The sequence below is a fragment of the Crassostrea angulata genome, chromosome 8 (genome assembly GCF_025612915.1).
Source record: "Crassostrea angulata isolate pt1a10 chromosome 8, ASM2561291v2, whole genome shotgun sequence".
In the NCBI taxonomy this organism is placed as follows: domain Eukaryota; kingdom Metazoa; phylum Mollusca; class Bivalvia; order Ostreida; family Ostreidae; genus Magallana; species Magallana angulata.
This window is the reverse complement of record NC_069118.1, coordinates 31,566,731-31,592,746: the sequence shown is the minus strand read 5'-3', so window position 1 is coordinate 31,592,746 and position 26,016 is coordinate 31,566,731. Positions and strand designations below refer to the sequence as shown.

Genomic DNA, 26,016 nt, shown 5'->3' with positions numbered 1-26,016 from the left:
TTAATTAATTTCTGATCCTGCAGAATGTGTGTACCTTTAATTGACGTACAGTGCATGCGGACATACGTGTTCGTTTCTTCTTAAACCATTTAATTTTAAATTTCACTGATATGTATATCCTAAAATAAATTTTACCAAATTACAAGTATTTTATAGTTATAATACCTAAAACAATGCACAGATTGTCACTTGATATTTGTGTTTAACATCATAAAATGTATTTTTATTCAGTTTTTCAGTAATTAGGAAATACGCACGAAAACAGCCATTAAGAACCCTAGAAAGCCGTATTTTACATGCTACCGTAATCACAGCATGTAAATTCGTGTAAGTATTTTACAGTTTTTTTAATTTCGTTCATTAAAGCAACACAAAGACTATCATTGGCCAACTCCCGAGTCTTTTCCAAATTACGGTTGTCAACGACGGATAACGAAGTTTTTACACAAATTGTTATAACTTTATTTGATTGAAGCGAAGACCCGCACGGATCCACCGGTACAAAAGAAGACGATCGATCGTGTGTTTGGAATGAAAAGTCTGAATGGATATTTTGAAATGCTATAGATTTTTTTTCAAATGCTATATAACACCCGACTTTAGCCCAAATCAAATACATGGTTACATACTGTACGAAAGACGGGAAGTTTTTACCTTTTAGGTAAACAACACATTCCGTGCAGTCATGGTAGCATTTGCTTAGTTTCGGTGTATGAGTTATGGAATGTCTGATCCGATCAACAAGTTATGGTTTCCTTTTCTAATTCTATGAAATATACCTTACGATATCAAAAGAGTAAAGATATTTTAACATAAATTATTTATTGACTTTCGTTTTTGATTGTCCTCAAGAGTGAGGTACAAGTTTTTCATAAATGTGTATGGTTAAGAGTTAATGACTAAGATATTAACTAAGAAATCTAACATGCTTTATGAATATTTATTACATACTTAGTAATAAATACATGTTTTTTGCATATGTGATACAGATGGCATTACAAAATCCGTATCGGCCTCCTGGGCTGATACAGGTTATCAGCCCTCCAGGGCTGATACGGATCCGTATCACACCCCTTCCGGAACTCCTCTGCCTTTTTTCGCTTCGGCATTTTTGCATGTTTACAGACAAAAATAAAACATTTGACAGTTACAGTGGACATTTTTAAGTGCTGTTGAAAACTTCAAATGCTAGCAAATGTTTTACAGCATACAGCAGTCAACTTTTAAAACCTGATGAAATTCCGTTCTGGAGCTTCATGTTTGTTAAAACAAGAACTCATATTTTTATTAAATACATGTACATGTCTAGACTATTTTCAAATAATATGAATAATCAATCTGTTCAAGTTGATGGTTTTTTTTAATCTATTACTAAGTATGTAATAAATATAATAATAAATAGCATTTTTCCATATCACAACCTGTATCAGCCCTCGACCAATATCATCCCTCGGGCCTTCGGCCCTCGGGCTGATATTGGAGTCTTGGGCTGATACAGGCTGTGATATGGAAAAGGGTATGTATTATTCTCTATATATTAAGCATAAACGTTGTTTATTTTTTCATTGATTATTATGATTCACCAAAGATATAACTCTGAAGATTTTTTTTATAGAGCAAAGTGTTGTGATCAACCATGGATCCTCATTCTAGTGCCCAGGATGTTCACCGATGTGACCTTTGTGAGACCACCATAGTACACAGCTACTGTGACTTTTGTCAAGTCAACCTCTGCAAGCCATGTATAATAGATCACATATTTGATGAATATGAAAAACACAAAATAGTCCCTTTCCAGAAGCGGAGATCAACCCTCATTTATCCAAAATGCGGAACGCATCCACACAAAAAATGTGAATTTCTGTGCAAAGACTGTAACAACATTTTTGTTTGCTCTTCCTGTGTGACCTCTGAACAGCACAGGAACCATAAACTGGAAGAAATTGCAGAAGTTTACAAAACAAAGAGACAAACTATCGAGAAAGAAGCAGATCAGTTAGAAAACCATACATTCCCAACCGTTAAAGAAATTACCCGCGACTTGGAAAATCAGCTTGCCAATCTAGATGGAGGATATGAGAAACTTACAACAACAATGTCCAAACAAGGAGAGCAATTGCACAGAGAAATTGACATCATAATCAATAAAATGAAAACTGAAATAAGCGAGATAAAAATGAAACACAGAGACATTCTACAGAAACACTTGGATGAAATCAAACAGATACAGTCTCTCATAAAACAAACATTACTTGCAATAGAAGAAATCAAGAATTCAAATGAAGTATCTTCTTCCATTGAATTCAACTCTAAAATCTTAGAATTTAGCAAGCTTCCACCCAAGGTTCAGATATCACTGCCAACATTCATTCCAAAACAAATATTCAATTATAATCTGTATAGTTTGTTTGGTCATATCGCCCCATTATCTACTACACCAGAAAAAAATATCTTGTCACTTATCCAACCCAACATTTTATTCAGAGAACTACTGGATGAACCAGAGCTTGTTGCCACAATACAAACTGGGTATAAAGGACTACACAGTGTTTGTCAAAATAAAGACAATATTTGGCTGAGCGGACTGGACCAAGATATCAAATGCTTCAACCATAATGGTTCACTCCTCAAGACAATCAAGATAAAACCAAATCATTGGCCTCTTGATATAGTTGAAGACACTGATGGGCATCTCATATACTCTTGTTGTAAATCAGGGACAGTAAATAAAGTAAAGAATGGCCAGATTGAAGAATTGATCAGGTTCCAGGACTGTATGCCTGGTATGCTGTGTATCACCTCTACTGGTGATCTCCTGGTGTCCATCATGATCAATGATGGTGAATTTGAAACACAATTCAAAGTAGTCCGTTACTCAGGATCTACAGAGAAACAAATAATTCAATTTGATGAGGAAGGTAAACCTCTGTACTCAGGGAATGCCCACACTAAGTACATCACTGAAAACAGAAACAATGACATCTGTGTAGCTGACCATGGGGCTGGTGCAGTAGTGGTGGTTAATCAGGACGGCAAACTCAGATGGAGATACACCGGTCATCCCTCAACTAAAACGATCAATCCATTTGAACCCTGGGGTATCACAACGGATAGTCAGAGTCGTATCCTGACAAGAGATTATAAAAACCATTGTATCCACATCCTTGATCAGAATGGAGAGTTTCTCCGTTACATAGATAACTGTGATCTGGAGTATCCCTCTGATTTATGTGAGGACAATAATGACTATCTGTTTGTGTGTGAGTGGAAAAAAGGCAACTTAAAGAAAATCAAATACTCAAAAGAGACGCCATCGTTTGAATTAGTTATGTAATTCATATACCGTTTTTACATGTACACATGAATTATCCATATAAAATGTATATTTGCTGTGTTACATTTTCTTTGTTTCCTCTCAGAGTGAAGAGAGTCATTTCACATTCTAAAGACAATAAACATGTCATGTTATATATATATATATATATATATATATATATATATATATATATATATATATATATATATATATATATATATATATATATATATATTTTGTATAAATCACAACAGATTTAGTTTTTTTTCCTCTTTGTATTGTGTCAAATACCGACTTAATCTCTTCCGTGATATTATATATAGAATGCATATTTCATCTTTCACATACAATTCACACAACCAATGAATGAAGTTTTTCTTAGGCAATAGTTAATGGCCAAAGCATCAATATTTTTGTATACAGAACTTTATAATATTTACAAATTATCTTGTTTATCATTCCCATTTATTCATTGACAATAAAAAAATTTCAGATTTTTAAATCCTCCAAATAAGTCTGTAGCTGCGCAGTTCGACACCTTTTCTTAGTGATTAAAAAGTCATTGTCCTGTTATTGTATGCATAATTTTCAAACAAAATGACATGTAGGACTTCATATTTATTGCTTTTTTATCTTTTGGCAACAATTTTGGTAAGTTTCGGGCAGAAACAAGAACTTTAAGAAATGATTACATTCTTATCCTCAAAATACAAGATGGCCGCACATCCCCCTCAAACACTGTCTGCTTTGTTAGCAAAAATAATACTGTTAACTTGTCGTGTCATTGTAAACGTACTATTCATTCTGCATGGGTGGGTGTAAGTATAAAAAAACAGTTTGAATAAACTGAATTGATGAGATGAAAAATAAAATTCACAGCCTGTCAAAATTTAAATTGTGCATTTACTTCGAACCAATAAATTTAAAATTTACAATATAGTTATTTCAATTCACTTACTAGACAACAACCTAGGTCTATAAATATTCAACGTTAAACAATTATCCTAGGTCAGTTTCCATCCCGTCAAAATTCTTCGTTACACCAGATCCACCACTGGATGTTTTGTTTGTATAGGTACTGGCAATCATTTCATAAGGTCAACTCTTGCGAATGTTAGAACTTCCGCTATAGTTTTGCCTAAATATCTTTCATTTAAACATGTTTAGCCTTTTTTCCGCACAGGAACAGAGCAGTCGGTTAAATTGGGCTGATGAATTGTGACTTTTGTTTATCAACAAGATATGTTTTCCTCTTTATATTTATCCAGGTACATGTACTTCTATATATTGATACCTTAATCTTTTAAATTATACTTTTTTCTTTAACTTTAATTGGTTTTACAAACATATTTTCAATTTGTAGGACATTGTTTTCTGGTCACCAGTGTATTCCCAACAAAGTTACCAGGATGTATGAAGTTGTGAATTTTTTGAGACCGCCATAGTGCACAGTACTACTACTTTGCCATGTCAATTTCTGTAAGACTTGTATACTAGATCACATCTTAGATGAAAACCGGTGTTGTGTAGCAGTTTTTCCCCATAGTAGTTTCTCCCCCGGAAAACCTACTATATAGTAGCCTTTCCCCCTGGGGGGGGGGGGGGGGAAAGCTACTATATAGTAGCTTTTTCCCCATGGTAGGGTTTCTCCCTCACGTTTTTGGTTCAGATTTTATAAAAAAAAATATTTATGGAAACCCAGTAAGAATTAAAATCAATGTTTCTATACTCCCAGGTTGTATATCTGCATTCATCTGTACAGGCCAAGTTTCGTTTTGCCGATTTATTATTTTTATAGACAATGCCGAAAATTGAACGTGTGTAATGGAATTAAATTTAGGTAATTAATTGAAAAAAAAGTACTTGGTTTTACAAAATATACACTTATATGCATAATTCTGTGTTTTGAATTTGTAAGTGAAAAATGTTTTTTAATAAATCTATCACTCCGTGTGTCTGTTTGTGCAAATTTTATCCATGCTAAACCTCTGTTTTAAAGATATTTTGTTTCCGATGTTTCAGAGCCCGATGATTAAAATCCTATTATAATGAATATAGTGCATAGTCTTTAAGTTCCATGTCTCATAAACTAGAGATAACCACATCACCATATATTCACAGTGGCAGTGGTTTACCACTTGTAGATGACTCTTAAAATTTGAGACCACAGGGTAGGGACCCTCGATGTTTCAGGGTCCGTTGTTTAAAACCCAATTATAATGATTGAATAGTGTTCTATAAGTGGGGGCCCGAATCTCAAATTCTAGAGATGACCACTTAACCATATTTTCTCAGTGGTAGTGGTATAGCACTAGTATATGACCCTGAACATTTTAGCCCCCAGGGTAGGGGCCCTAAATGTTTCCGAGCCAGATGTTTAAAATCCAATTATAATGAATAGTGTATTTTTAGGGCAATATATCTCAAAAACTAGAAATGATAACATCACCATGTTTTACGGTCATTTATAAGTAAAAACATCATTTGAAAACACTCATATATTTCCTTATCAAAATGGTTAAAAATGACGTTTAATTCTGCTTTCCTTTCTAAATTTACGAACAAAAAATATTATTAAAAAAAGGTACGCGGGTAAATTCACTATTCATCAAAACGTTTAGCCAATTCATAAGATGACTAATGATATAATAAATAAATCAATAAATTTTTATTCATAAAAGTTGCAACCGAAAAACATAAATAAATAACCAACAAAAGCGTACTTGATATACGGCTTTTTTTTTTACTTGCCAATTTATTAGAAGAACTGGCTTATATTTTAAAAAAAGACATGCCGCTCATCACAAAAAATGTGTTCGTTTTAATTCTAAATTACCCCTTTTCATTGTTCGAAGAAATAATATGGTATACAAGTAAATCTTTATTGCAAAAATATGAAATAAATAGTATGGTTAGATTTTTAGGTAAGTGAATTGTTTATCTTTTTTTATATGGCATCATTTTCAGAATGTATAAACCAAGTTGCAAAATAAAAAGCGGAAAAATTAGCTCACAGTGAATGATAATATATACATAAGGTTCAGGCTCCATTTCACATTTTCCAAATTAAGCAGCAAAGATACCGACTTTGTTCTGGTTGTAAAGTTACATTTTTTAAAAAAATTTATTAAACCTCGCGTTTCGTAAAATATGTGCTTAAAGACATGAATATGAATATGCGTGACTCTAAAACAAAATTGTAAATATTTTAAGTACATAATCAATTATAATACGCCTTACCCTTGATTCAGAACCCCATTAATCGAAGTAAAACATTTCAGTTTTTCATCATGATATCATTGCACCCTGTCTCTCGTTTGATATTTAGAAATAGAAATAAACGATTATAGATCGTCAATTTTAACGGTATTCATTCATTCTTCAAGTAAAGATTGGTCAGTTAGTTTCCTGGGAGGAGCTTATAGAAAGATGATAATACATGGGAAAATTAGAGTTCCAAACCGGCATATTTTCACTCAAATGTATTCTGACGTGTTCTGTGAAAAATGTCAATGTCAAAAAGTCGAAGTCAAAAATGTAGATTAGCATCGATTAGATGAAAAAGATTAGAGGTATTCCGAAATCCATGTCAAAGGTGTTCCAAAAAGGTGTAACAAAAGGTGAAATAAATAGTGATGACACAGGAATGTAAAGAAACGCGTGCCTTTGTTCCTATCAGGGGTGAAAAACCATGTATTTTATTCTATGTATTAATAAATGCCATAATAATCCCTTATTATGAGAAATTAATATCATATTAGTTATTGCAAATTATTGCCACGAATGGTCCGCCATAAACATGACCGGAATGTTAAAAAGGGGGAAAATCTACTATATAGTAGGTTTTCCGTGGGGGTAATCTGGCTATAAAAGGGAGAAAACCCACTATATAGTCAGCTTTCCGTGGGGGAAAACTGCTATAAAGCCATTTTTCCAGGGGGGGGGGGGGGGCTGCTATATAGCCATTTTTCCGGGGGGAAAGATGGCTAGGGGGTAAAGGCACTATATAACAACATGAATTATATGAAAAACATCAAATGGTGATCTTATCATTTCTAGTTTTTGAGATATATTGCCCTAAAAATACACTATTCATTATAATTGGATTTTAAACATCGGGCTCGGAAACATTTAGGGGCCCCTACCCTGGGGGCTAAAATGTTCAGGGTCATATACTAGTGCTATACCACTACCACTGAGAAAATATGGTTAAGTGGTCATCTCTAGAATTTGAGATTCGGGCCCCCACTTATAGAACACTATTGAATCATTATAATTGGGTTTTAAACAACGGACCCTGAAACATCAAGGGTCCCTACCCTGTGGTCTCAAATTTTAAGAGTCATCTACAAGTGGTAAACCACTGCCACTGTGAATATATGGTGATGTGGTTATCTCTAGTTTATGAGACATGGAACTTAAAGACTATGCACTATATTCATTATAATAGGATTTTAATCATCGGGCTCTGAAACATCGGAAACAAAATTTCTTTAAAACAGAGGTTTAGCATGGATAAAATTTGCACAAACAGACACACGGAGTGATAGATTTATTAAAAAACATTTTTCACTTACAAATTCAAAACACAGAATTATGCATATAAGTGTATATTTTGTAAAACCAAGTACTTTTTTCAGTTAATTACCTAAATTTAATTCCATTACACACGTTCAATTTTCGGCATTGTCTATAAAAATAATAAATCGGCAAAACGAAACTTGGCCTGTACAGATGAATGCAGATATACAACCTGGGAGTATAGAAACATTGATTTTAATTCTTACTGGGTTTCCATAAATATTTTTTTTTTTAAAATCTGAACCAAAAACGTGAGGGAGAAACCCTACCATGGGGAAAAAGCTACTATATAGTAGCTTTTCCCCACAGGGGGAAAGGCTACAATATAGTAGGTTTTCCGGGGGAGAAACTACTATGGGGAAAAACTGCTACACAACACCGGTTTTCATCTAAGATGTGGTCTAGTATACAAGTCTTACAGAAATTGACATGGCAAAGTAGTAGTACTGTGCACTATGGCGGTCTCAAAAAATTCACAACTGCATACATCCTGGTAACTTTGTTGGGAATACACTGGTGACCAGAAAACAATGTCCTACAAATTGAAAATGTGTTTGTAAAACCAATTAAAGTTAAAGAAAAAGGTATAATTTAAAAGATTAAGGTATCAATATATAGAAGTACATGAACCTGGATAAATATAAAGAGGAAAACATATCTTGTTGATAAACAAAAGTCACAATTCATCAGCCCAATTTAACCGACTGCTCTGTTACTGTGCGGAAAAAAGGCTAAACATGTATAAGTACAGACAGTAAGAGTTATCTTTAATTTTATTCCTTTCTTGGTTGGGAGAGAGTTAGGGTTATTGCCCTTTGGTACAATAGTCATTACTCTATTATTAGTAATTATAGCAAGTTAAACATTCATAACCAAGGAACCAATAAAATTTAGCCATGTTTTGAAGGTCAAGACTTATAATTGGAATTTTTTTTTTTAAACAAAGTTCTCATTTTCTAATTTTAGGTGGAATAGCTATATACAGACTTTCGGACCAGAGATGCAAATAAACATAAAAGGGAGTATTATGGATTAATGGAGGTAGGATAAATCATGGAAAGGACTTGATTAACGATGCCATAGTAAATAAAGGTAAGGAAAAAAGATTTATAAGGCAATAACATTATTGTGTGGATGATCTGACTTTTGTAATAGAGGAAATTCGGGTCTTCCATCTGAATACATACATAAACAATGATTCGTGGTATTATTGTGATATTCCTGATAGATACATGAATATAGATGATAAATCATTTACAATATCGTATATGGAATTTATTATATCACAGCTGGGGGTAAAAACGTAGCATGAATTACTTGTGTCCACAAACTTTTTGGACAACCCTCGTAAATGTTCATGTATTTATATAATGTCTTTAAGCCATGTGGTTTTGAGCTAATAAACTAAATTAGTCTAAGATCAGGTAAATCTTCCACTAATTTTAATGAAGCGATAAAAAAGGAAAATAAATGATTGTTGTCGCTTATACTTAATTGACAATATTTGATTCTACAATTTGAAATATTTCGTTAAACAAAGTAGTTCTAATATCTGCATACTTTACAAATGTGAAAGTGAGTTGCTTATTATATTACTATGGAGGGTAATCGTGTTCAAAAATCCAGACATGTACACTTGTAAATTCGAATATGCAATCGTGTTGGTGTTTGAGCCTGAGTATGAATATGTGTAATTCTGATCGTGTAACCTATAAAACTCGGGCATAAACACGTGTAAGATTTGACTCAGTTCCTTTGCATGATGCACATTTTGCAGCTTTATTGTTTTCATTAGTTGATTAAACCTTCAACTCTGCACACTTTCAATCTGTAGTTTCTGCATTTGTATCTTCAGAATCGGCAATAGCACATTTGACATGATACAAATTGACAAATGTAAAGTCTCCAAGTTTGTCGAATTTTGACATGACCTTATATGGCAACTGCCTTGCTGTGGGAAAAGGCATGCCGTAATCACCGGAATGGACGAAAAATAAAATTAATATTCAGCTAAACTGTTGCAATAAGCTTTGAATGAACGACACTTTTTTAAAATAAAAATACCGGTATTATTTTTAGAAAGGTTTTTGAGGTATGATTGAAACTGGACCAAACAGGAAGAGGTTCATGTATACAAGAATCATTGCCGATATGACGAATGCGCTAATTTTTGTAAAATAGTTCTCATGGTATTATACGATAAGAGTTAAAAAGAAATTCCTAATATCTTATTTCTCTAAAATAATTTGACATGTAGTTTAAACTGAAATATAAGTACTCTTTTCTAGAAATGAGACGGATCAAGAAATTTCATAAGGGGTTAAATACATTTTTGGCGGCATGGGGTTCGGATACTGCCGTGTGGTCCCATGTACAGTCTGTAGCTCCATTGCTTCTGAATTCTAAGACTTTTGAGAGAGAATTTTTAACCGGGTTTTCCGATTATTGAAATATTGAAAATGGCGGGGCGGGCGAGTGGCTGCCAAAAAAGTACCCTTATTGTACCGATAACACCTCGTACAGTTTTCAAGATACGATTGAGTACATATGTAATTGTTCTTTGCAAATCAATTACACATATATCATAGGTATGCAAATTGTTAGGATTTTGATTTCTGATAATTTTTGAAAATATCAGCTGCTGAACTTCGTCATTTTTTTGGCAAAAACATTGCATATAGAGTATCCCGTTTCTTTGGATAGGTAGTATTTATCAATTTAGGATTGACAAATGGATTCTGAATACTGTTCACACAAAAGAAAACCCGGTTTGCTGTCACATCGACAGCTTTCCTCTTATAATCATTTTTTTTTAATTAGTTAAAATTAACGACCTGCATAGATTTGGTAAATTTTTGCGGAAAATTGTATGCAACTATAATTATATGTATTAAATATACTTTTTTAAAATATCAAAATGATTTTGCTGTGCAAGTGAAAGATGAATATTAAACAATCTAAAACTGCTATTAATAAAAAGAGGTTTTATAATCATTAAATAAAGCACCAAGTTTTGTTCAAAATTGAAAGGTTTTGAAGAAATAGTAGGGGTATACTATTATGTTTATGTTTTTGTAGTTATGTGTTTTCTTCGGAAATTGGATTTCGGAAAGTAAGGAACGGAGTGGGTCAAATGAATTTGATTGTATATGAACTGAGTTTTAATCATAAAATATTTTAAAATATATACTGTATTGACGATAGTTTTACTTTTACAAAATTAAGTAGCTGCTTTATGGTAAACAGTTCATGTTCATACGTGGCTGGAAGCTCCGTAATACGGAAGCCCATTTAGGACCTATCAAAAAATATTTTTGAATTTGATATAACGAATTCTTAAATTTGTTAAAACGAATTTAAATCGTTATAACGAATTGTTGAATCCGTTATAACGAATTAAATTTGTTATAACAAATTTTAGGAATTCGTTATAACAAATTTAATCTGTTATAACAAATTCACATAATTCGTTATTTCTAATTTCAAAATCTGTTTTAACAAATTAAATTTGAAATAACGAATTCTTGAATTCGTTATTTCAAAGTTTTAATTCGTAATTTCGGTTTTTTTAAATCGGTTATAACATATTTTCATCCAATTTGTAATAACAAATTTCATGTTTTCGGGAACAAATTCAACGGGGCGGACTTCATTTGTCCCATATCGGTGTACGACGAAACGGCGAAATGGTAAATGAAGTAAACTGGCGTAAAAACAAAAGTAGAGGAACATATTGTCACAGCTGTTGCTGTAACCATGGTAACAGATGTAACAATTCCAAAAGACACCTTACTTTATCGGCTTTGCTAGATTTCCTACATAGATAGAAACAAAATATTTAAGAACAATATGTAGCAATGCAAAGAACTGTTACATATGTAGCAACGCATTTTCACCAAAAATATTGTGCAGGATATACAGATATACAGGTTTCTGCGCAAAATTCCAAAAAATTGTTTAGTCAATGCTATTAATTATTGAGCATGCTGATTTATAAAAGGGTACATGCAGTCCAGCCAATGTCGAACTTATGTCATAGAATTTATTTACCAGAATTTAATGCAAAAACCGCATCGAAATCGATGCAAAAATAATGGAGTTACGCCTCTTCAAAGTTCCTATTTTTACCTCTTTTAGAAATCTAACCAAGAGAAAATGAAATTAGGCGATAACAAGGCTTCAGTGACGTCACGAGGTCAACACTAGGGAAATTTCCTTACAAAGCTATACAAAATAAATTCAATTTTACAGCAAATATGATTGATATAGGTCTGATGTTTTGACGTATCTAGTTATTTTAAGTATTGTAAATTTAGAAAGTTGTATCCGTAATTATTTTGTTACAGTCAGATTTCTTTTTAAACGATTTTGAAATTTGCTATTCTAATCGCCTTTTACCGATGAATAGGATATCTTTAAACGCTTGTATAGGCAGATTTATGTTCATTATTCATATTTATCTGGTCGGAGCGTGTTTAAATCCAATAAAGCTTGAAGGGAGTTATGATAGATTTGATATGCACGCTCCGACCGAAATTATCACCTCATAATATTCAAAGAATGATGCGTTTTTGCTTTAAATTATATTATTTCCAATTTCTACACTTGAAAACAACATTTCAAAACCACTGGGGTTTTTTTTTTTCATGCATAGCACATGTTATGTATTATTGCAGCAAATACCGTTTTTTGGTTATGCTGTAGGACACGCTTATTTTGTGTCGCTCATTTTTTATGAAATAATTGGGCCATAGGTTTCAAAATTTATTTGTAATGTTATCACAGTAAAGGACACTTGAAAAATATAAATATGATATTTTATATGACATAGCCAGGCATTATAACCAGGATGTAACATATTTTCACACAATTTGTGGTAACAAATATTTATGTTTTGGGGAACAAATTAAACGGGGCGGACTTCAATTTTCCCATATCGGCGTACGACGAAATGCGCCGATCAATTGATCGGCGTTAAACGGCGAAATGGTATTAAATGAAGTAAATGTAACCATGGTAACAGATGTAACAATTCCAAAAGACACATTACTTTATCAGCTTTGCTAGAATTCCTACATAGATAGAAACAAAATATTTAAGAACAATATGTAGCAATGCAGTTTCACCAAAAATACAATACATACAGATTTGTTTCGACGGGTTTCTGTGCAAAATTCAAAACATTTGTTTAATTAATGCTATCAATCAATGAGCATGCTGATTTATTTACATATGTCTGCATTTTTCATCTTATTACATCACCAAACCGTGAGATTACGCCATACTTAAAAAAAGATACCGGTCTGGAATAAAATTGATTTAAGAATAAGGAATCATTCTTTGAGTATTACTAGTCTCAGGTGATTTTGGTCGGGGCGTGTTCAAATCAAATAAAGCTCGACGGGATTTATGATAGATATGACCATGCTCTGACCGAAATTATCAACTCATAATATTCAAAGAATGATTCCTTATTACTTTAATACTTATATTTATATTATTTCCAATTTCTACACTTTAAAACAACATTCTAAAACCACTGTTTTTTTTAATGAATACACATGCTATGTATTATTACACAGCGCAGCTAATACTCTTTTTCGGTTATGCTGTATGACACACCCATTTTGTGTCGCTCGTTTTTTATGAAATTATTGGGCTAAGTTATATGGTGGCATAGATCTGCCACCACTTGTCAGATAATTATGTCGACTTGTCAGATCTTGATGTCGACTTGTCAGATAATTATGTTAACTTGTCAGTTCTTTAAGTCGACTTGTCACTTATTCACGTGTTTAAGAATTCAACACTTTAACCTTTCAATTCCCACTTTGTGCCATCCATTTGAAAAAAATATTTTCTGACAAGTCGACATAAGGATCTGACAAGTCGACATAATTATTTGACAAGTCGACATAATTATTTGACAAGTCGACATAATTATCAGACAAGTCGACATAATTTTTTGACAGGACGACAAAACATCTGACAAAACAACATCACTATCTGACAAGTCGACTTACACTATGAATGATAATTTTCTTTAAACTAGTGACCGTATTATTTTTTTCTGTCAGATAATTATGTTAACTTGTCAGATCTTTATGTCGACTTGTCAGATGATTATGTAAACTTGTCAATTATATATGTCGACTTATATGATATTTTGATGACAAGTAAATGGCAGTTTGTGGCACTAACACGCCTTGACATCAAAATATTGAGTTTCTAGTCACTATGGTTATTTTCTGACAAGTCAACATAAAGAGCTGACAAGTTGACATAAATATCTGACAAGTCGACATTATCATATGAGAAGTTAATATAATTATCTGACCAGTGGTGGCAGATCTATGCCACTATAGGGTTATCACAGTAAAGGACACTTAAAAATATAAATATAATATTTTATATGATGTAGCTAGGCATTATAACCAGGATGTGCGCATGCATGAACCAACTTTCCACCAGAGCATGTATAGAATAGGCTATTTTTGGGAGTTGATTTTAATCAACTCTCCTACATGTATGCAGTTACCCAGGCAAACCGAAAGTGAAACAGTGTTTCGACCTAAGTACAAATCAACATTGCTGACAACATTTCGTTCTAATCGATAAATTTGATGAAATGAGTTCTTAAGCATTGTTTTTCAAGGAAACTTATTTATAGATACCTTGTAAATAGTTATATTTTAAATGGTACGAACAATTTATATAATTTTTGAAGTCGTACATTTTATATATTTCTACGCCAGTGCTCGCTCAACCAGACGCTCGGCTGTCTCCGTAAATCTCCGACAAGCAGAGAGTCTCTCTTGCTTGTCGGTGATTGACGGATACAGCTGAGAGTTCAGTTTTGCTTGGACCCATACAATTTCTCATAACTATTCCGATTACTGATACGTAGTTTGATAGAATAGATCTTTGAATATTATACAACATGATTCATATTGGGTTTTCACGAAATTCCTGTGGAAGAACTCATATTATTAAAAATGTGCGTAATTCAAATACATACAGGAAAGTACTTGCCATGCAAAATAACATATCATTGATTTTAAAATAAATAATAATCGATAAAATCAAATCCCATCAGTTCTTCAGTACTTTGATTTTATAAAGTACAACCAGGCACTATAACATTGATGTACGCATGCGTGTACCGACTTTTCGGTAAACATTTGGGAGGAAATTCGAAAGCTGTTTGGAGGAACTTCGAACTGATATTCGCGCAATTTAAAAACGTAAAGGAAAATTTGAAATTTACATTATAATGTTCATTAAAAGAGATAGGAATGTTGTGTAGATTAGATTTACACCGAAATGTTGTATAAATATTAGTATTTGAGAGAACAAAAAAGAGCAATGTTACAGGAAAACAACAGGGGAGGGGGCGCTGAGCGGAGCAGGGGCAGGGGGACGAGCTAAACTACCCCCTTCAGCACACGCTTTTCCGCAGCAAATATTTTTCTTAAATTAACATATAAAAGGTGAATTATTAAAGAGTCCCCCCCCTAATATTTATGGGACCAGGTAAAAACTGAAATGAAAGGGAGGAAATAAACTGTAGAATTGAAGTTAAAGGTACGCCTTTCCCGATACCCCCACGGATTAGGATTTTCAAATGTTTTAATAGCATAGTGTATGTATCACTAGGGTCAGTGTTTGTATCACCAGGATCTGTATACCCATAACCTGGGTCAGTATTACGATTATCAGGATGTCTATATCTATTACCAGGGTCAGTGTACGTATCCCCAGGGTCTGCGTGCCCATCATCTTGGTCTGCATACAAAAAGCCTTGGTCAGTGTACGTATCATCAGGGTCAGTGTATGTATCACTAAGGTCAGTGTTCGTATCACCAGGGTCTGTATACCCATAACCTTGGTCAATATTACGATTATCAGGATGTCTATATCTATTACCAGGGTCAGTGTACGTATCCCCAGGGTCTGTGTGCCCATCACCAAGTCATTAGAACCCATCATCAGGGTCTTAATGCATATCACCAAGGTCGGTGTTCGTATCACCAGGGTCTGCCCATTACCAGGGTCTCAAAACCTATATTGTTATAGGTATTGAGACCCAGGTGGTGGGTATACTGGCTCTGGTTACGCGTATACATGTACACACTCTTGTAATTGGGTACACTAACCTTGGTTATAGGTAATCTTACCCGGTGGTGGGTATACTGGATATGGGTATGCAGACGCTAGTGATGTGCACTCTGGCCCTATTAATACTAGTATACAGACCCCGGTGATAGGCATATAGACCCTGGTGATGGTACGTGGATTTCTGGCTATGGGTAATCAGACCCTGGTGATGAGCACAAAGACACATTGACCCTCGGGATAAGTATTGAGACTCTGGTGTACTGGTGATAGGTATACTGAATCTGGTTCCCTGTTGACACGTACACCGACTCTGGTAGTACTTACTCTGACCCTGGTGATATGTACTCTGACCCTGGTGATGGGTATACAGACCCTGGTGATGGGTATACAGACCCTGGTGATGGACACACAGGCCTTGGTGAGGGGTTATGGATAGAGCTACATGGGGTCGGTGTTCTGACCACCCCTACCCCTCCCCAATAACCTTCCCCCTGAAAAAAGAAAAACAAAATAAATTATCCCTCTCCTCCTAACCTTGAATTTTTTATATTGAATTTAAGCATAAGTGTTTATAGAACCTGGTGAATGGTATATTGTATGAGATACAGTAAAATTGGTTTATATATAAACCCAATTCTTTTTTACTGGTACATTGTATATGTTAGGAAACCGTGATATTTTGTTCCGGCAGGTGTCATCGTTACAAGTGAACCGAGGGGGGGGGGGGGGGATGGGAGAATCGCCAAACAATTCTTGACATGCAAAAAAAAAGTCTTTAAAAAATTCGAAAATCGTACACAGCTATAGAAATGCTAAGTTTACCTCAAACTTAAATTTCACTGTTTATTTCCTCCCAGTCACTTTCAATTTTTTACATGCTCCGAAAATGCTAGGAAAAGGTGGGGGTACTGCATGGGGACAGGCCTCTCCCTGCCACCTCCACCTACCCACTCGTTTGAAGCTACGTGTCTATTCTTTTCCTGTAACATTGCCTTTATTGTCCTCGCAAATATTTAATTAACTTTTTAGTGTAAACCAAAGGTACATTACATTCATATCACTTTTAATGACTATATGATATAAAAGTCGCGGTTTTTTGGTTTTTGGCACCTATCATCAGTTCCTCCCAGTTTCTAGTTTCTCCAAGAAGCTTTCGAATTTCCTCCCAAACGTATACCAATCCCGATGGAAAGTTGGTTCACGCATGCGCACATCCTGGTTATAATGCCTGGCTATGTCATATAAAATATCATATTTATATTTTTCAAGTGTCCTTTACTGTGATAACATTACAAATAAATTTTGAAACCTATGGCCCAATTATTTCATAAAAAATGAGCGACACAAAATAAGCGTGTCCTACAGCATAACCAAAAAACGGTATTTGCTGCAATAATACATAACATGTGCTATGCATGAAAAAAAAAAACCCCAGTGGTTTTGAAATGTTGTTTTCAAGTGTAGAAATTGGAAATAATATAATTTAAAGCAAAAACGCATCATTCTTTGAATATTATGAGGTGATAATTTCGGTCGGAGCGTGCATATCAAATCTATCATAACTCCCTTCAAGCTTTATTGGATTTAAACACGCTCCGACCAGATAAATATGAATAATGAACATAAATCTGCCTATACAAGCGTTTAAAGATATCCTATTCATCGGTAAAAGGCGATTAGAATAGCAAATTTCAAAATCGTTTAAAAAGAAATCTGACTGTAACAAAATAATTACGGATACAACTTTCTAAATTTACAATACTTAAAATAACTAGATACGTCAAAACATCAGACCTATATCAATCATATTTGCTGTAAAATTGAATTTATTTTGTATAGCTTTGTAAGGAAATTTCCCTAGTGTTGACCTCGTGACGTCACTGAAGCCTTGTTATCGCCTAATTTCATTTTCTCTTGGTTAGATTTCTAAAAGAGGTAAAAATAGGAACTTTGAAGAGGCGTAACTCCATTATTTTTGCATCGATTTCGATGCGGTTTTTGCATTAAATTCTGGTAAATAAATTCTATGACATAAGTTCGACATTGGCTGGACTGCATGTACCCTTTTATAAATCAGCATGCTCAATAATTAATAGCATTGACTAAACAATTTTTTGGAATTTTGCGCAGAAACCTGTATATCTGTATATCCTGCACAATATTTTTGGTGAAAATGCGTTGCTACATATGTAACAGTTCTTTGCATTGCTACATATTGTTCTTAAATATTTTGTTTCTATCTATGTAGGAAATCTAGCAAAGCCGATAAAGTAAGGTGTCTTTTGGAATTGTTACATCTGTTACCATGGTTACAGCAACAGCTGTGACAATATGTTCCTCTACTTTTGTTTTTACGCCAGTTTACTTCATTTACCATTTCGCCGTTTCGTCGTACACCGATATGGGACAAATGAAGTCCGCCCCGTTGAATTTGTTCCCGAAAACATGAAATTTGTTATTACAAATTGGATGAAAATATGTTATAACCGATTTAAAAAAACCGAAATTACGAATTAAAACTTTGAAATAACGAATTCAAGAATTCGTTATTTCAAATTTAATTTGTTAAAACAGATTTAAAAATTTGAAATAACGAATTCAGCGAATTTGTTATAACAGATTAAATTCGATATAACGAATTCCTAAAATTTGTTATAACAAATTTAATTCGTTATAACGGATTCAACAATTCGTTATAACGATTTAAATTCGTTTTAACAAATTCAAGAATTCGTTATATCAAATTCAAAAATATATTTTGAAAGGTCCTAAATGGGCTTCCGTACTATTATAATAGCTCTCCGGAAATTTTTTTTTAACGAACTTCACAAAGTCAGTCTGTATTGAACCGACATTCAGGACGTCATACTCATATCCCGTAATAATTGCTTGAAAAAATGCCAATGTTTACCTGCATGATAGGCTTTTCCCTATATATTACCAACAATGCAATGTTTTTAAATATAATATACACACTTTTTAATTTCACGACAGTTAATTTTATCTTTGGAATTTTTATTTATTTCTAAAGAAATGGGGTGTCGCTAATTACGTCTCATATTAATTCTTATCGATAACTTTGCAGTTATTTGATTGACCAGCTGGCCAACCCCGTGTAATTTTTGGGAGTTGATTTTAAATCAACTCTCCTGTACAGTTACTCTTGCAAACCAAAACTGAAACAGTGGTTGGACCTAAGCACAAATCAACACCGCTGACAAGACTTTGTTCTTGAAAATAATCGATAAATTCGATGTAATGTACGCTGAAGCATTTTTAAAAAGGAAACTTATTTATTAATACCTTGAAAATAGTCAGATTTTAAATAGTACGAACAATTTAGAAATTTTTTGCAGTCGTATGTATTCCTATGCCAGAGTTCACTATAGTCTCGTTCAACCATCGGCTGTCTTCGTACATCTCCGTCAAGCAGAGAGTCAGTCTATACTAGTATTTCGAGGTCGCATCATCAAACTATCACGTGACTTGGTATACGGATCTCTTACTTCTCGGAGATTTAACAGAGACAGCTGAGCATCTGGTTGAACGAGACTAGAGTTCATTATTGGTTGGATCCAAACAATTTTTGAAAGATTTCGAATACCGATAGATTACATAGTTTGATGAAATCGATTCCATTTTTAGATATTACACAACATGATTCATACGAGGTTTTTCTCAAAATTCTTGTCGGAAAAGTCAGAGAATTCATATTTTAAAAATGTGCGTATTTCAAATACAGATTATAAACTACTTGCCAAGCAAAATAACATGTCGTTGATTTTAAGATAAATAATAATCGATAAAATCAACTCCCGTCAGTACTTCAGTACTTTTTGCGAGGATGGGTTGGGGTCTTGTCCCAACTTTGTGTTAGCGATAAGGAGGATTTTGGAGATATTTTCTTAATTCAGCCGAGCTCTATACTTTAACAATCGTTGTATGTACTCTAATAAAAATGTTTGTATATCTATATACACGTACATTCAAACAAAGTCATTATATGTAATTTTTTCTAGTTCTAAGAAGATATCTGAGGCCTCGTTAAATAGTAAAAGTGACCGGGACCACAGACGTACCTCGAAATATCCGTGGTATTCGAGATATCGGTGTTCGAGATACCGAAGTTTAACTGTATATGTAAACGGCGTGACCCTTGGACCGAGCGCAGATTTAACACAGTGCAGTTTGATTTGTATAGAACAAAATTTATTTGAAACGCACACAGTAGGATCCGCCTGATTGCCTTCTCAAATCATTAGCCAAAGTTTAACTAAACGTCACGTGCTCAGTCTACATTATGACGTCATGTTTCAGACGTAAAACGTACAGGTTTTGTCTTCGTAAATAGTCGAAGAGAGTTACGTGATTTGGACCTTTTTTTTATTTCTTCTTTCATTGTTTATCAATTTAATTCATATAAAAACCGCAGTAATACAATTTAATACTTTATTAAAGATCAGTTTCTTGATGTTAATGTTTTTATTTTCCACCTGAAAATTTGATAAAACATACATAGAATTGGTCGTGTTTCTTGCAATTGATTGAAGCATTATTGAAACTTATCTGCTGTCTTTTTTTTATCTTTAAATTTAAATTTCCTTCATTTGAAACATTTTAATCGAGTTGGGGGGGGGGGGGGGCATCGATAAGTACCAGTCAATCAATGATCGAACTAACTTTTTAAATACAAAATGGCTTCCAATATTGCGCCACCCAGGGCTGGAAGAATTTCATATTTTAGCCTTAGTACCCCTGATTCAATTTTCATTTTTCACTGCTTTTCTTATTTATACGTGTCATCATTAATGCTCTCTTCGCGAGGCGGGCTTCGTCCGTCTCTCGCTGCGCTCGTTAATATATCTATCACCATAGGAAAAAAAACATGCCGCTGATCTATTAAAAACATTGTTGTCAGTATTCACGCTTTTTTGTTTTTTTTTAAAAGTAAGAATAGAGTTAATTTGGCTTATATCCAATGGTAAAAATCGGCAAACCTGTAACTATTCTTGCTGCAACCAATTTTTGTTTTAATTTATCAGTCAAAAGAAGTAAAGTCTTCATATACACCAGATGTATGTTCTAACTATAGCATTATAAATGAGGTATACAACAATGATAATGCATTGCAGTTTAGTTTGGACTTGAGCTTTTTCATTAATCCTAATTTCTATTTCACATTTACTATAAGATTATTTATATATACTGTCCGGCTGAGGTCCTCAGAATATGACACCTCACTGCTTATGAGGGTTTACAAACTCAAAGTTGCAGTCTTTAAAACTAAGAGAAGAAATAATTGCGTTATTTATAGTTCTAAAATAAATTGTTTTCAGTTTTTTAAAGACTGAATTTCAAAAGCAACTTGTTTGACCAAGCTTCGAGATTTGAAAGATCTTGATTAAGATTATATTCAATAACGTTTACAATGGTTGCATTAGGCTGAAGACTATTGTCATCAGCAAAAGTATACAGAAAGTAAGCATATCATCTGAAATATCAGTTACGCAAATAAGAAACAACAAAGGACCAAAAAACTGAATCTTAAGGATCACCAGCATATACATGTTTATATATGAGTTGCGTCAAGCGAAAAGGGACCTTCGTGACAAAATTTTGGAAAATGGATTTTTGCTGGTTTATTAATAAGCACGTCTTTTTGAGTATTTTGATGCCAAATGTTTAATCAAATACTCAGTTTAAGACTAGATAAAATGCATTTGAAATGCACTAACTAATGCAAGATAACGTCATAAAAACGTTGCATAACGTCATAGAATATCAATGTCATTAGAACGTCATCAAAATTAAAACAACGGCATTTCTTGTCCTGAAGAAATATATTTCACTAAACTAATTGACATTTTCAAATGTTTAAAATGTTAGTATTCAATAAAACAAAATTCAAACGTGTTGGAAAACGAAAATAAATACACTTTCAATGTCATTAAATGAATCCTAACAATACATTATGTTTGCATTTAAAACCGTTCATTTTATCATCATCTTCATCACTATTCAGCCTCTGGACAGGTAGTGTCCTTAAAAGGATCTCGTACAAAAGGGCGAACAACACTGAACAGATAACGTTGCCTCTCTGAGGTCATCCCGCCGGGAGGTACAATGTCGGGCATCACTGACCCTGTTGTTATGTCTTCCGGACTGATACTGGATTTCAGAAGCGTGATTTCTCGTTCACTGTCATCGGCGTGACTTTTGACGAACAGTTTTCCTGTATAAAAAAGAATAAATTTATTTCAGTACATGTTCTTCTCACAGTGAATATACAGACATTATACATGTATTTTTTTTTTTTACAATTTAATTGACTGTATTGATATTGATTAAAAAGAAATATATATAAACTTCAAGATACATAAATAGTCTGTCAATCCGATGGAATTATATGTTTTACATACATGTAACTATATACATACCCGGTGATAATGATGAAAATCTAAAATGTCGCATTTTCCGGATGCCTTTCACATTTGTGAAGAACGTGCTGGTAAACGACTTCCAATCATACCACTCCCAGCTGTGTTCTCCAGCGTCGTTGATGTAGGTAACGGGAGAGTTTGATCTGGCGCTTTTCCTAACCACCTCAACAAGACCGGAAAGGCTATCTACATCCGTCCTGTGGTACAGCCGCTTTATGTTAGCAAATCCGGCATCAACAAGACATCGGCAATGGTATGGAACCTGCATTGACAGCTGAATATCGTGATGCAAGCCCATGAGAGTTCGCCACATCAGATATCCCAGAACATATCTGTTTTTGTTTTCACATAAAAAAAAAGAAAATATTAATGTTTGATACCAAACGACAAATAATACCGTATATCAGGTTTTTTTCCGCGTGTATCCAATTTCCGCTTTGTTCGCAACGATTTCTGAATCGCGGAAATTATATCAGCGTAAATTTGAAACAAAGTTTTATTTTTATAATAAAGTTTTTTCTTTCCTTATGAGGTAAACATGTATGTAAGAGTACAATGAACTGTTTTCATTAAGTTTATACTAGTAGTAGAAATTGAGGGATCGGAGGACAAGCGGCAGGTTTGTAAGCCTCGTAGTTTATTTAATAATTTGACAAGATAATTGTGATTTAGCTCCATTTCCTTTCTCGCATTCTTTACTGCATTGTTATACACCTGCAATGGATAAATAATGTCAAACAATAACATAGACAAATTTACAGAGAAATACAAAAACAGTGTTGATATATTATCAAAATGTTTAACTACCTGACGCTCTTTCTCCACCATTAACAAATGTTCAGTGAAAGCCTGCAGATGCTCCTGTTTTTCCTGTTGTCCAGCAGCTGTAGATATGTTGGCCCGATGATTCTCACATTTTGGACAGATGTCGGAACGTGGAGTCATATACTTGATATGGGGACAGCAGTCTCTCCACAGAAGCTTAAATGTTGTAAGACCAACGTGGCGTTTGTTTGCTTCAGTACATGATGTGACGTAGGTTGAATGCAGAGATGACTTGTACTCATCAATCAAGTTGTCTAAAGCCTGTTGATTTTAAAAAGTTTGTTTAGTTCGTGTATTAAAAAATTAGATTAGGATAGTACCCTTTACATAATTCATCGGATTGCCATTAATCAACTGACAGCCCCCCTTTTTTATATATTCTTTGTATCAAAACAATAATATCTTCATAGCAGTTAACTGATAACGGCATTAATAAGCAGAAAATAGTTGCAAAAGGGAACTTAACTTCTTCCACTGCTAAAATTTTCACTATTCATCACGCTGCGACAAGGGCTCCATCCCGGTACCTCTGACATTAGAGATAAGACACATACCCCTACGTTATGGGATCTTAGAAGTTAGGATAGTAAATATTGTACATATCTATCGAAAGGAATATTTCATGATCGTTGTCATGACAAACTATTCCGCTATTAAATATATTTAGTTTAGCAAGAAGGGAAAATAAATATTTCATACCAAAACATTGCATTAATGACTAAGTCTATAGATGCCGCTAACAATTACTTAAGCTAAAGTGCGTTACATTACGTGTTGACAGTGCGTACTTTACTTCTTGATCAACATGCATTATTTCAATGACAGCAAAATGTCCACGATTTCTGCTGTCAAATCCTCTGAACGGAAGGAGCTATTACTTGCTATTTTATTGGAATTGCATTTGTTTGAAATGAGTAATGTTGCTTCTAACGATTTATGTTCAGTAAGTTAACGTCTGACAACTATATAGGCGTAAAATTATCATATAGGCCCTATACCTGTATGTTGTTTTTATGAAGTGTCATATAAAATAAATGCACATGTAATGAAAATAAATAAGTTACCTGTAAATCCATGAAAGTTGAATACAACAGGATCGATGGTCACGCTTTTATTTACATTACATATAGATATGATACGATCTTTAACGTTGTGCGTTTTCTTCACCTTTTTCCGGTAAACAAGCAGACGAAACGTCAAGTCTTTGCAGCGTTATTGTGACGTATTTATTCTATGTCATGAAGGTCCCTTTTCGCTTGACGCAACTCATATATATATATATATTTAAAGAAGATAATGAATCACGGTGCATTACTCTTTGTTGCCTATGTTCTAGGTAACTGTTAAACCGTTTAATTAAACGTATTTCAAGTGACCCCATACGTCTACAATTAAAAAGTATAGCATCGTGCCAGACGCGATCAAATGCTTTTGACAAATCACAAAATATCACACAACTTGATCTACGTTTAAGTATATGATCATGTGTTTCTATGAGATGATATACTGTAGAGTGGCCAGGTAACAATCCAGCTTGATATTTGTAAAAAAAAGACTGATTTCATAAAAAACATATTTACAATATACAAAGGAAAGGAATTACAGGCAGTAGCTAGGATGGTAAGATGAAAGACGGGTCTGCTTCACACTTCAGTGCATACAGTTGACCTCAAAAGCAATTTCAAAGTAAACCCCGAGTAAACCCAAAGTAAACCCCGAGTGGGCCCAAATTTTCAAAAAGTAAACCCAAAGTAAACCCCAAGTAAACCCAAAAAGAAAACCCAGGGTTTAGTAGGGGTTTACTCTGGTGTTAGGTTGGGTCTGATCGGTACTGTATATAAATGTTGTTTAAAATTATTCATGTAAAATGCCAAGTACAACCGATTTATACATAAGTGCAGCGTAATTTCCAGCAATATGTCGAGGAGAGAAGAGAATTAACTGTTAACAATCAATTTGTGGAAATGAAAGTGTGTTTGTGTGTGTTTGCTACAGATATGAAAAACTATTTACAGCGATTTCTTTACAAGTTCAGAGTTTATAACTTCCAAGTCAGCTGAACAGAGTGAAAATTGAAGTGATTCGAAGTCAGATATCTTGGATACGTTGTAACCCATTTCTATTCTTGTTTACAGCATGGGTCATTTCTATTCATGTTTAACATGAGTGGAAAAAACCGTGGGTTTTAATTTTTTCAGAAAAATCCAATTATTCTACAGCAAGGGGGGTGGCATTATTCTACGTCGAGAAATGACCCCAGTCATTATTCTACGGGGGTCATTATTCCACTTTACACCTGCATTATTGGCTGCATTATATGCTCTCTATACACGGTAAATAGATATTGTAAGAAAAACTTCAGAAGCAAAGTCTTCAAAAAAGATCTTTCTTGAATTCAGACGATGTGTATTTTGTATATATTATTTCATATTGCTCGATTATATCTGAAACAAAATGATTAAAGAATACCAAGAAGACATTTGTTTTGTAATCAATTATTCTTAAGTAATTAACCATGAAAAATAACATATTTGCACTTTATTTTCCATTCATAGTCTACCAAACTAGAGATAGATTAGAGAAAGAACTTGGATAACATATAGAAACAAAGGAAACACATATGTAAGGTTATACAATTTTTTATCACCTGAGCCGAACGCTAAGTGAGTTTTTCTGATAAAAATTTGTCTTCGTTTTGTCGTAGTTATCGTCGTTGTTGTCGTCGTTGTAAACTGT

At 33.8% G+C, this 26,016-nt stretch overlaps 2 protein-coding genes across 2 annotated transcripts; one reads left to right on the top strand and one right to left on the bottom strand.

The window, feature by feature from the left end:
• Positions 1 to 1,619: 1,619 nt before the first annotated feature.
• LOC128161528 (uncharacterized) lies at positions 1,620 to 3,365 on the top strand. The gene has a single exon (XM_052824826.1). The coding sequence runs from the start codon at positions 1,637 to 1,639 to the stop codon at positions 3,332 to 3,334; it is 1,698 nt and encodes a 565-aa protein (XP_052680786.1). The 5' UTR covers positions 1,620 to 1,636; the 3' UTR covers positions 3,335 to 3,365.
• An 18,664-nt stretch (positions 3,366 to 22,029) lies between these two features.
• Positions 22,030 to 22,822, bottom strand: LOC128160078 (uncharacterized). Its single transcript, XM_052823344.1, has 2 exons — positions 22,453 to 22,822; positions 22,030 to 22,247 (listed from the first exon to the last, which is right to left on the bottom strand). The coding sequence occupies exons 1-2, from the start codon at positions 22,766 to 22,768 to the stop codon at positions 22,030 to 22,032; spliced, it is 534 nt and encodes a 177-aa protein (XP_052679304.1). The 5' UTR covers positions 22,769 to 22,822.
• Positions 22,823 to 26,016: the final 3,194 nt, after the last annotated feature.

Bases quoted from the DNA above. Each gene is read 5' to 3' on its own strand.
- LOC128161528 (XM_052824826.1), top strand. From the start codon at position 1,637: ATGGATCCTCATTCTAGTGCCCAGGATGTTCACCGATGTGACCTTTGT.
- LOC128160078 (XM_052823344.1), bottom strand. From the start codon at position 22,768: ATGTGGCGAACTCTCATGGGCTTGCATCACGATATTCAGCTGTCAATG. The intron at 22,248-22,452 runs GTATGTATATAG...TTTTTTATACAG, and splicing joins ATTTTCATCATTATCACCGG to GAAAACTGTTCGTCAAAAGT.